This window comes from Lotus japonicus, chromosome 3, assembly GCF_012489685.1.
Source record: "Lotus japonicus ecotype B-129 chromosome 3, LjGifu_v1.2".
In the NCBI taxonomy this organism is placed as follows: domain Eukaryota; kingdom Viridiplantae; phylum Streptophyta; class Magnoliopsida; order Fabales; family Fabaceae; genus Lotus; species Lotus japonicus.
Window position 1 is genome coordinate 38,935,658 of NC_080043.1, and position 12,569 is coordinate 38,948,226.

At 38.6% G+C, this 12,569-nt stretch overlaps 3 protein-coding genes across 3 annotated transcripts; all 3 read left to right on the top strand.

Annotated features, from left to right (window-relative positions):
• Positions 1-7,453: 7,453 nt before the first annotated feature.
• LOC130744110 (uncharacterized) lies at positions 7,454-8,206 on the top strand. Its single transcript, XM_057596302.1, has 3 exons — positions 7,454-7,561; positions 7,655-7,924; positions 8,066-8,206. The coding sequence occupies exons 1-3, from the start codon at positions 7,454-7,456 to the stop codon at positions 8,204-8,206; spliced, it is 519 nt and encodes a 172-aa protein (XP_057452285.1).
• Positions 8,207-11,185: 2,979 nt separating this feature from the next.
• LOC130744111 (glutathione S-transferase T3-like) lies at positions 11,186-11,734 on the top strand. The gene has a single exon (XM_057596303.1). It carries the CDS (start codon positions 11,186-11,188, stop codon positions 11,732-11,734), a length of 549 nt encoding a protein of 182 aa, XP_057452286.1.
• Positions 11,735-11,761: 27 nt separating this feature from the next.
• On the top strand, positions 11,762-12,334 carry LOC130744112 (uncharacterized). The gene has a single exon (XM_057596304.1). It carries the CDS (start codon positions 11,762-11,764, stop codon positions 12,332-12,334), a length of 573 nt encoding a protein of 190 aa, XP_057452287.1.
• Positions 12,335-12,569: the final 235 nt, after the last annotated feature.

The following is a 12,569-nucleotide window of genomic DNA, read 5'->3' on the forward strand; positions in this document are numbered from 1 at the left end:
AGGATGCCTTCTCAGTCACAAAACCATTAAATACCAACAATTTTCCGGCATAGAATATTGTCAATTGGGGAGTTTTAGGCTCTGCTGACCTAAATCAAGAGAAAAGTGGTTCAAGAGCATGAATTTCTTATTTAATTTCATGTCAATCATCAAATAGGTTGTGAAGTGATAATGATGTAACACTCATAGGTCTCATACCTATAAACTGAACAGATCGATCTAGCTACAAAATGCTAAACTTTTCATGTGTACAGTATACCTTTAACATACAAGACCTTCAACTGATACTTGGATTGACACTATAGAAAATACACACACGCACGCCGCACGCGCACACACATATGGAAAAAAATTAAAGTTTTAATATAACTCGATACTTCTATCCGAGTGTTAATTTCTTTTGTCAACCCTTCTCTTAGTTCTTTAAATACTAAAAATAAATCAAAACCCTTTGATGCATATTGCCCTAAGGACGAGTTGAAATTATAGGATTTCTTACAAATAAAATGGGGAATGCAACACGAATGTATTCTGCAGCCACATAGAAAATCCAATATAAGGAGCAGGTTGTAGTGAGAGAAGCTACCAGTGAAGGTCCAGGTCCAAGTGTTAGGAACTCTGACCTCCAGAACTGCTACCCCCATGCTTGTAAGGTCTTACCTTGTAACAATTGAAGAATCAACGAATTAATGAGCAATGAATAACAAAAATAATAAATACCCAAACACCTTAAGGTTAATACAAAACCAGTCATTACTTTTCTTTTCTTTTCTCAAGAAATCTAAGAAGTGAAGCTCTCCTTGGACAATCTGTTTCCTTCAATTTTTCAGCGGCTAACTTGGTGGCCAACTCCATGACCTCGATTGCCTTCTCAGTCACAAAACCATCAAATACCAACAATTTTCCGGCATAGAATATTGTCAATTGGGGAGTTTTAGGCCCTGCTGACCTAAATCAAGAGAAAAGTGGTTCAAGAGCATGAATTTCCTATTTAATTTCATGTCAATCATCAAATAGGTTGTGAAGTGATAATGATGTAACACTCATAGGTCTCATACCTATAAACTGAACAGATCGATCTAGCTACAAAATGCTAAGCTTTTCATGTGTACAGTATACCTTTAACATACAAGACCTTCAGCTGATACTTGGATTGACACTATAGAAAATACACACACACACCGCACGCGCACACACATATGGAAAAAAATTAAAATTTTAATATAACTCGATACTTCTATCCAAGTGTTAATTTCTTTTGTCAACCCTTCTCTTAGTTCTTTAAATACTTAAAATAAATCAAAACTCTTTGATGCATATTGCCCTAAGGACGAGTTGAAATTATAGGATTTCTTACAAATAAAATGGGGATTGCAACACGAATGTATTGTGCAGCCACATAGAAAATCCAATATAAGGAGTAGGTTGTAGTGAGAGAAGCTACAAGTGAAGGTCCAGGTCCAAGTGTTAGGAACTCTGACCTCCAGAACTGCTATACTCATGCTTGTAAGGTCTTACCCTGTAACAATTAAAGAATCAACGAATTAATGAGCAATCTAAGAAGTGAATCTCTCCTTGGACTAACTTTTTCCTTCAATTTGTCAGCGACTAACTTGGTGGCCAACTCCATGACCTATTTTGCCGTCTCCGGCACAAACCATCAAATACCAACAATTTTCCGGCATTGAATATTGTCAATTGGAGAGTTTTAGGCCCTGCTGACCTAAATTAAGAGAAAAGTGGTTCAAGAGCATGAATTTCCTATTTAATTTCAGGTCAATTATCAAATATGTTATGAAGTGATAATGATGTAACACTCATAGGTCTCATACCTATAAACTAAACAGATCTAGCTACAAAATGCTAAATTTTTCATGTGTACAGTATACCTTTAACATACATGACCTTCAATTGTTCCTTGGATTAACACTATAGAAAATATACACACGCACGCCGCACGCCGCACGCCGCACGCTTACGCACATATGGAAAAAAATTAAAGTTTTAATATGACTCGATACTTCTATCTGAGTGTTAATTTATTTTGTCAATCCTTCTCTTAGTTCTTTAAATACTAAAAATAGATCAAAACTTGTTGATGTATATTGCCCTAAGAATGAGTTGAAATTATAAGTTTTCTTACAAACAAAATGGGGAATGCAACACGAGAATATTCTGCAGCCACATAGAAAATCCAATATAAGGAGCATGTTGTAGTGAGAGAAGCTACAAGTGAAGGTCCAGGTCCAAGTGTTTGGAACTCTGACCTCCGGAACTGCTACCCTCATGCTTGTAAGGTCTTACCCTGTAATAATTGAACAATCAACGAATTAATGAGCAATGAATAAACAAAATAATAAAAACCCAAACACCTTAAGGTTAATACAAAATCAGTCATTACCTTTCTTTTCTCTTCTCAAGAAATCTAAGAAGTAAAGCTCTCCTTGGACAAACGGTTTCCTTCAATTTTTCAGCGGCTAACTTGGTGGCCAACTCCATGACCTCGGTTGCCTTCTTAGTCACAAAACCATCAAATACCAACAATTTTTGGCATAGAATATTGTCAATTGGGGAGTTTTAGGCCATGCTGACCTAAATCAAGGGAAAAGTGGTTCAAGAGCATGAATTTCCTATTTAATTTTAGGTCAGTCATCAAATAGGTTGTGAAGTGATAATGACATAACACTCATAGATCTCATACCTATAAACTAAACAAATCTAGCTACAAAATGCTAAATTTTTCATGTGTACAGTACACCTTTAACATACCGGACCTTCAACTAATGCTTGGATTGACACTATAGAAAATACACACACGCACGCCGCACGCGCACACGCATATGGAAAAAAATTAAAGTTTTAATATACCTCAATACTTCTATCCGAGTGTTAATTTATTTTGTCAACCCTTCTCTTAGTTCTTTAAATACTAAAAATAATTCAAAACCCTTTGATGTAAATTGCCTTAAGGATGAGTTGAAATTATAGGATTTCTTACAAATAAATGGGGAATACAACACGAGAATATTTTGCAGCCACATAGAAAATCCAATATAAGGAGTAGGTTGTAGCTAGTGAGAGAAGCTACAAGTGAAGGTCCAAGCCAAAGTGTTTGGATCTCTGACCTCCTAAACTGCTACCCTAATGCCATCAAACAGTACCATGCATTTAATGCTCCTAAGTCCTAAAACAAGCACACAAAGGACCGTTTGATCCAACAGATATAAGTTATGTGAAGTACACGCTCCAACGACTAACTTTTATCTCACAGAAGACTTAGAAGTATAAAGAGCAAAATCCGAAGACACAAGCAAGCTTTTGGGCTCAGAATTCAGAAAAGATCATCAACACCATCTGCTTCAACATGGAGAGAAGATTTTCCTAAGAGTCGAATCCTTCACTTAATCTCTCATGTAACAAAACATAAAGTATACTCTTAAGTCACATTTGAAATTATCAGAAGTAGCACAACAAAGGAGCAGTTTTGAATTGTGTAATCTAAAAACTTGGATTTCCAAACGATTGAGAACATTGTTGCTTGAGTTGATGTCATTTGATGAAGCAGAAATGTATGAGTAAAGGAGGGATCAATGGACACCATCATTTTTATCCTGGTTCACCCCTAGAATTAGGGGTGTAAGCGGGTATGGTCCGATCCGCGAATCCGATTAAACTGATCCGAACCTAACACATTATGGTGGGTTGGATTGAATCATTGGTTCGGTTCGGTTTTTTTTTATTGAATCCGATCACCATCGGTTCGGGTATCAGATTTAGGGATTGAAAAACCGATCAATCCGAACCAACCCAATGAATTGAGAATTGTTTTACATTAAGCTCAAACAATTTCAGCCCATTACATTACATATTTTCTCTTAATTCAATTTTGGCTTAACAAAAAAAAATTATATTTGTATTAGAGAGGTTAGTTTTATTTATATTATATAGATTATATTAATTCAATGTTGGATTTTCTTTATTATTTGTATTTTTTCACGTTTTTTGAATAATTTTCATGCATATTTCCAAATAATATTTTTTTATTTCACATCCGACCATCTGAACCGAACCAATCCAATTGAGATCGGGTTGGTTTGGTTCGGATTTAGAAGTAAAAATCATGAAATCCGAACCAACCCAAACCGAACAAGTTTGATTGGTTCGGACATTTTATCACACTAAAATTCGAACCAATCCGGTCCGATTACACCCCTACCTAGAATGATAGGGCTACGTCCATGAGATGAAAGTAAATAACACAAGATAGGGAGGTTTGAATTGTATTCTTTTAAAACTTTGTTTTTCGAAAAGAATATATGTTTTTGCAAACTTGTCGTAAACGTTTAGTGCAGCAGAAATGTAAACAAAGCTATCAGATGATCAACACACACAGATTTATACTGGTTCACCCTTAAACGATTGGCTATGTCCAGCACTTGGCCACCACCAAGATTTTCACTAACAAGTATCAAAGACTTCTCCAATACAAGTATTCTCCAGGACTTCTCCTACAAGTATTCTACATGACTTCTCTTACAAGTATTATCCAGGACTTCTCCTATAATCTTTACACGATCGTTTGGCTCTACAAAGATTCTCTTCTTACAAGAGTGATGGTAGATAATGTATGGCACTGGAACTCTAAGTGTTGTGGTACAGATATGACTTTGGATCACTCAAGAGTTCTGATTCTTATAGAGAAATAAATGAAGAGATTCGACTCTTTAAGGATCTAGGTTCTCTATCTCTTTTCTTGCAGATTTGGTGGTCAAGGATTTGACACTAAAAGAATTTCTGCTGTGAACTTGAAGAGTTGTGAATGCTTAGAATAAAGAAGGAATGAATGCTTGGTGCTCTTGTTCTTTCGGTCTTAACTCTTCTTCTTTTCTTTCTTCAAAATCGCCTTAAATACTTGCTTGTATTTGTTGTAGCCGTTGTGAGACAAATCCAACTGTTGTTCTAGTCGTTGTGAGATAGATCCATCCGTTGATTCAAATGGGTCCGGTTGGTAGATGCATTAAATGCATGCTACTGTTTAAGTATGTCCTTTTGCCGAAAAGGTGAGGCTTGTCATCTAGTAGGGGGCAATAAACTTTGGCTACTTCTCAGAAGTGAGACAAATTGGAAATTTGATGTTCACATGTTGTACTATTCCTCTTTGGTCAGCGTGCTTCAAGGAAAGAGAAAATCTTCACGTGATCTCGTTTGAATCCTTAGCAACTGGTTGCATTCTGACTTTATCTTTGACGCTTTGACATTTGTCTTTAACTTTCTGAATTATGAGCTGACATTAAACGGTCAGAAATGGATGTGGCTCAGCTTGTGTCATATGTGTGCCAGACAGTCTTGCAAATTTGAATCTTTATCTATAGGGTCGATTGATGTTGGAGTCCTTTATTCATAATATAAAAAATCCTGAAATTCAAATTAATTGAGAAGCTTAGATTTCAGTGAAGTGCTTCTATATATACAAAAATTGTTATTGATCAAAATTAGATTTTAAAACAATATAATGCGTTTGAACTTAACAGTCCAGTCCTTGGCTATACCAAGATTTCACTATACTAGTATCAATGACTTCTCCATACAAGTATTATTGTGCATACCTCTTTAGGCATTGTTGAGTATTCTTTCACCACTGTCTCTCCAGGAAAAACAAGTATTCTTTTCCCATTGTCTCTTCAGGCATTATCAAGTATTCTTTTTCCACTCCTCTTCAGGCATTAACAAGTATTCTTAGGACTTCTCCTTACATAGTATGTAGAACTTCTCCTTAAACAATATTTCACAAGATCGTTTACTTCTACAGATTTCTCTTCTTCAAAGAGTGATGGTAGAAACATTTCAATCCATGAATCATAAAGTATTGGAGATGAGGTTTGACTCTAAGACTATACTTTATGTTCTATTACATGAGCGATTTAAATGAAAGATTTGACTCTTAGGAAAATCTTCTCTTCATGTTGAAGCAGACGATAATGATGATCTTTTAAGAATTGTGAGCCGAAAGCTCTTTTCTTGTGAGCACTAAAGCTACTGCTGCAAGTCTTCATATCTTCCCTTTATACTTCTGAATCTTCTGCAAGAGAAAGATAGTCGTTGGAGCGTGTTCTTCACAGAGCTCCTAGTCGTTGGATCAAACAGTGCTTTTATGTACTTGATCTCAGTTGCATTAAATGCATGACACTGTTTGATGAAAACATTTTTCTGGTGTAGTCTGTCAACTAGCAACACTGAATCTTGGTCTACGCCTAATAACTCCATGTAGGCCACCACACCCTCCTCTCTATCGATCATTGGAACCGTAAAGAAGGTCCCAACGACTGGGATGTGCATCAAGCATGACACATCATCCAGAATCATGGTCATCTCCCCTAAAGGCTGGTGAAAGGAGGAGGACTCTGAATGCCACCTCTCCACGAAGGCTGAGATAAAACCCTTATCAATCATGGAGTGAGAGAAGGAGACTAATGGATACAGGGTCGACTGTTGCACCAGCTCAAACACCGCAGCAGTCTATTCAACCTTCATCTTCGTAAACTTGTTCCCACAAGTGACGACGGTCAGGTCCCCTCTGTCAATGTAGTCCTAAAAATATGTTCAAATATTAGCATACAGTAAACAAACATCAAATCATATGAACATAGATTAAATTCGGAACAATGATACATACCGAGATCAACAACTAAGCATGCCATAAGAAAGGAGCCACATGACCTGCGTAGGATGTCAGCAACGACAGGTCCTGAGGTCCTCTAGGAAACGGAGGGTCCTGCTGAAAGGCAAGCGTCCGCGGAGCAGGAGACACAGCCTCCTGTTGAGCATCAGCAACTACTACAACGGGGTTCACCTGAGCATCCTCCTCAACATGCTGATTAGGCTCGACATGAGGAGGATCCACATGAGCAGGCTCCACTTGAGGAGCATCCACCTGAGCAGGTGGTTGTGAAGCTGGAGCGGTAGTTGAAGCCTCTGCCTCCTCCTGTAGGCGCTTGCGGAGCGATGTTGTTTAGGGCACACGCAGTCCCGATATTCGACCACGTCCACGGTCCTCCTAACCTCGACCTCCTTCACGTATGCGAGCCATCTATCTATAAACAAAACAAAATCCTTTTATGTCAAATAATAATTGAATAATTGTATAATTAAAATAGAAAATTATTATTTAAATTATCAAAGTAGGAAGAAATTCAAAATTCAATATTTCAACATTACATAACTCTGGGATTTAATTATCGGAACCTATATTAGGCCACCTTGAAAACCTCAAAATTTTAACATCACAAGTGGAGAGTGAGGGAGATTGAGAGCATACCCGGATGAAGATGAAGAAAAATACCAAATATGTGTTTCCGATGTATAAAAAAGAAAAATACCAAATATAGCAATCTCTCACAGCAAAAACGTGAGGTTGTATAATCTCTCACAGCAAAAACGTGAGGTTGTTAAAAATATGGGGAAGTGGTCCAATGGGGTGTGGAACTGGGAATTTAAATGGCGTAGGAGGCTTAGGGGGAGGGAGGTGCAATGGTTGGAGGAAATGCTAGGGGAGTTAAGGGCGGTACGATTGACTGAAAATAAACGGGACAAGTGGGTTTGGTGTCATGAAGGGGAGGGAGTTTTTACGGTTAACTCTTCTTACTTGTTTTTGCAGGGACAACACTTGGAGGATGAAGATCCTGTGTTCAAACAGGTATGGTTGACTCCAGTACCTTCGAACACTAAAGCGTTCATTTGGCGTTTACTGAGGGACAGGGTGCAAACACGGGAGAACTTATGCAAGAGGCGCGTCCTTGCAAGGGGAGTGGCTACCATGTGCCCTCTGTGTTTACAAGAGGAGGAATCTAGTACGCACCTATTTCTTCGATGTGCTGCTACAAGTCCAATTTGGTATGCTTGTTCGGGCTGGCTCGGGTTTCGGACGGTATTGGCACCATCAATACGGGACCATCTCCTCCAATTTCCGTCAATTTGAAGAAACAAAGCGCAAAGGGCAGGAGAACATGCTATCTGGATGGCTATCGTGTGGTCGATCTGGATAAAAAGGAACAAAGTGATTTTTCAGGGAGAAGCTTTTGAGAGTGATCAGATTCTGGAACTGGCACAGCTGAGAGTATGGCAGTGGCTAAGGGTGAAAATAGATGGTTTCAGTTACTCTTTGTTTGAATGGAAGGAGAATCCAGGTGTGTGCATCTTATCCCTTTAAATGGCACGCTCATTCAATTCTGATTGTTATACTGGGTGGCTCACATAATATGTACTGGCTGGAATTGTTTATGGCTGAAGGCAACCCATGAGGAGATCATGCTGCGTATTCGAGTTTGTTGTAACAAACACAGGATAACATTAGCTGTTGGGTTTTTTGGTTTTAGACTGATTCTGTTGTTTTATATTTTTTTTTTCTCCCTCTTTCCATGTAAATTGCATCTTCTTTTCTGTTTGGTTCTATCTTTTGATTGAACCATCTCTCATTGTATTTGGGTTGGCACCCCTTGTGCTATTTCAATGCAATGTTTTTGGCCTATAAAAAAAAACCAAATATAGCAATCAATTAACCTGGTCCAATATTAGTTCCCCACGTGCGTGGCAGCTTGGTCAAGGTTCGAATGGGTTGGAGTGCATTGACCTTTTAGGGTCCACAAAAATCGTACCTAATATACCAAAAAACTCATACGTACTCCCAAGTCTTTGCTTAGTTTTTGGTCACAAGTGGGAGGGGCTAAAAACCCAAATAAACAAATACAATCATAATAAAGAATCTTACCCATATTTTTTTACGCTGTAAATTCATTTGAAAAAGTATGATAGTTTGTCTTAACAAATGACATTTCTAGTTTGATCAAATCAAATTTACCTACCATTAGGTCAATACTTTATTAGTCTTTTTTTAAAGTAATCATTTATTTAACTTAAAAAATAAAAACACCATTTAAAATTTAAAAGTATTTTATTTTCTCTCTTTACTTATAATTTCTTTATCAAGCTCTTTTTTTCATTAATCCTTGTGCTTCATCATTTCTTCCGTTTCTCCAAACTATCAAAATTCATCTCCAAATGATAGCTTACAAGAACTATGAGACATATGAGTTGAAGTGGGGAGGTCCAGAGATCAATCCATGAAGGATGCAATTTATCTTTCCGATGTAAAAAATAACTATTAAATTTCAAAGAGGGGAATGGTATCTCACTTGAGAAACTAAGGGAAATGAAGGATATGCATGATTCAAACCCTGGAGAAATAACTAATTTACTAATAATTAACAACTAACATTTACTTATAAAAGAAATCAAATTTCAATCAAAAATGCTATCAACAATCATTATAACACTCTGTTAAACAAAATCACTATTCAAGATAGAACGCGGTAACGTGTTTGGAACCTCCCCACTAATTTGATCGCATGCACTCTTATATCAAGACCGAGTAGTTTTGTTGTTTCGTTTTTCTTTCCATATGTAACAAAAAAAATCACTACTCAATTATATTTCTAAATACATGGTGAGTTGTATCAAGGAGTTTTTAAATTTTCTCTCCTTAAAATCATGTTCTCTAACTTTTACCACTTGAGTTAATCCTCGGATACACAAGTTGGGAGTAACTAGTAACAAGAATGGTGGTGAGTCATGATTATTGAATAACAATAAACCCAAACCCAAGAATAAAGAAAGCAGTGAAGAGAAAAGAAAGGAAAAGGGGGAATAGCGTAGTAAGAGCAACTCCAACGCTGGGCTCTTAGCCCAGCTGGAGTTGCTAAGAGCCGGCTCTTATTTTTTTCCTGCATTGGAGAGAGCCTTCAAGCTCTTAGCTACAGTGCAGAGGCTCTTCTGCAAGAGCTCTTGCTTTATGGGCTCTTACACTAAAAAATTATTATCTTCTCTCACATGCTCCTCATCAACTACTTTCAGAGGGAAGAAACGGTGAAGGGAAGAAGGAAGAACAACAAAATTGAAACACAAGAACATAACCAAAATCAATTTTCTTTAAAAAAAATCCAAACTTTACAACCAAAATCAAACTGAATGATAATCAATGGAACTTTTACACTGCAACTGATATTTACATAGGAAAAAAAAAATCTCAGAGCCCATGTCCAATCTGCTTGAAAGGGAGATGATCTGGAGACTTGCATGTGCGAAAAGGGGCTTCCTTTCCCCTGATCTGATCTGGTGGCTCCGATTTGGGTGGCGGTCAGTCGATTGTGGTGGGTGTTTGGAGGCGGTGAGGTGGATTTTGGCTGTGGTGGTGGGTGTTTGAGGCGGTGAGGTGGGTTGGGTTTCGGTGGGTTGGGTTTCAGAGGTGGTGAGGTTGCAGTGAGGTGGGTTTTGGTGGGGTTGCAGTGAGAGAGCTCGTAGAAACAGAGAAGAGAAGAGGGGAGAAGAAGAAGAAGAGAAGAGGGGAGAAGAAGAGAAGAGGGTTTCGAGGAGGTAGGGGAGAAGAAGAGAAGAGGGGAGAAGAAGAAGAAGAAGAGAAGAGGAAGAGAAGAGGGGAGAAGAAGAAGAAGAAGAGAAGAGGGGAGAGGAAGAAGGGTTTCGAGGAAGAGAAGAGGGGAGAAGAAGAAGAAGAGAAGGGGGAGAGACGGCTAGGGTTAGAAATTGGGGCTGAAATGGGTTTATATATAGGGTGACCAGCAGGTCACCCTCCCGTTGTGGACCGGTTTCAGACCGGTTTTGACCGGCTGGAGCCGGTTTTTTTACCGTTTTAGGTTGTCTGACCGGTTTGACCGGTTATCAGACCGTTTCTCTCCCATTTTCAGCTTTTATACATTATATATAGTGTGCACTTCATCATTTTACACATCAATTTTTACTCCCACGAGTTTTCTCTTGTCCAAAGATTCAAACAAAATTCAAAATGGATCACCAAAATTATCAACAATACTATGATTTGTTGGACGATCAAACACTTCCCACCAATGAAAGTTCTCAACCTCCGCCGGTGTTACAACAAGGAAACCAACCTTCACAGGTGTTTCGACCTACGCCGTCATTTCCTCCTCACAACCAAGCGCGTCACACCCGAGGCAATTTTCAAATTTCTCAACACCAAATGTCTCCATATCCACCTCAAAACCAATCGCATCACCCCGGTGGCAATTTTCAAAATTCTCAACACCAAATGTCTCCATATCCACCTCAAAACCAACCGCATCACCCCGGTGGCAATTTTCAAAATTCTCAATACCAAATGTCTTCATATCCACCTCAAAACCAACCGCCTCACACCGGTGGCAATGTTCATAATTCTCAGTACCAAATGTTTCCATATACATCTCAAAACCAACCACTTCACCCTGATGAAAATTTCACAAATCCACAATACCCCATGTATCCACCACAATACCAATTTCAAAGCCAAGCCCCTCCTACTGGTAGCACTGGTTCAAAAGTCTCTGATACACAATGTGAGGCTACGCCTGATGATACACAACACGAGGGTCTAGATGATATTGATCTTGAAGATGAGGATCAATCTTCTGGAAAGAAACGCACCAGATGGAGGGTTAAAGACGATTTACTTCTTGTTCAATCATGGCTCAACATTTCTAAGGATCCGACGGTGGGAACTGATCAAACGGCAGCAAAGTTTTGGGATAGGATCCGCGACCAATTTGATGAGTACCGTGACTTTGACACTCCTCCGAGGACAGGGAAGATGCTGAAATGTCGTTTTGGAAAATTGAGTAAAGATATTCAATTCTTTACCGGTTGCTACAACAAAGTTACCACTCCTTAGAAAAGTGGACACTCAGAGAAGGATATCATGGCTGAGGCGCATGCCCTATTTCAGGTAGACCATAAAAAAGATTTCACACATGAGAATGTATGGCGGATGGTGAAAGATGAACCAAAGTGGAAGGGACAATCAATGAAAACCAATTCAAGGGGACAAAAGAAGTCAGGAGCTGGCGCCGACGGAACATCGACTGACCCAAGTGCATCAATTGATTGCGACGAATATGAGGCAACACCACCAACAACTCGCCCGAAGGGCAAGAAGGCAGAGAAGAGAAAGGCCAAAACAACAGATACTGCGTCAAGTACTCTATCTTTTGCTCCTCACCCTGATGTGTTAGCCATGGGGAAGGCTAAAATGGAAATGATGGCAAATTTTAGGGAGATAAGGAACAGAGAACTAGATTTGCAACAAGCTGACCAACAACTGAAACAAAGTGAACTGCAATTGAGACAGGAAGAACTCAAATTTAAGAAGGCGGAGAACTTTCGGGCATATATGGATATCCTTAACAAGAACACATCTGGAATGAACGATGAGGAGTTGCGTACGCATAACGCACTACGTGCTTTCGCCTTAAGTGAACTAGGAATGTCTTAAATCTTCTTGTGTTTCTTAATGTGTATTAGTGATGTAATTTTATTCTTCCAATTTCTTAATGTGTATTGCATCAATGTTGTAACTTTATTATTCTAGCTTCTTCATGTGTACTGAATCAATGTTGTAATTTCGTTATTCTAATTTCTTAATTAGTATATTGTCAATGTCGTAATTTTATCATTCAAATTTCGTAATAAGTACTATGTCAATGTTGGGGAATATAGCCGTTGGGGAA

What these genes read in the sequence shown, in the direction of transcription:
- LOC130744110 (XM_057596302.1), top strand. Translation starts at nt 7,454, where the DNA reads ATGGGGAAGTGGTCCAATGGGGTGTGGAACTGGGAATTTAAATGGCGT. An exon ending in TGCTAGGGGAGTTAAGGGCG is followed by an intron (nt 7,562 to 7,654) that starts GTACGATTGACT and finishes TTGTTTTTGCAG; the next exon opens with GGACAACACTTGGAGGATGA. An exon ending in GCTGGCTCGGGTTTCGGACG is followed by an intron (nt 7,925 to 8,065) that starts GTATTGGCACCA and finishes GTGATTTTTCAG; the next exon opens with GGAGAAGCTTTTGAGAGTGA.
- LOC130744111 (XM_057596303.1), top strand. Translation starts at nt 11,186, where the DNA reads ATGTCTTCATATCCACCTCAAAACCAACCGCCTCACACCGGTGGCAAT.
- LOC130744112 (XM_057596304.1), top strand. Translation starts at nt 11,762, where the DNA reads ATGGCTGAGGCGCATGCCCTATTTCAGGTAGACCATAAAAAAGATTTC.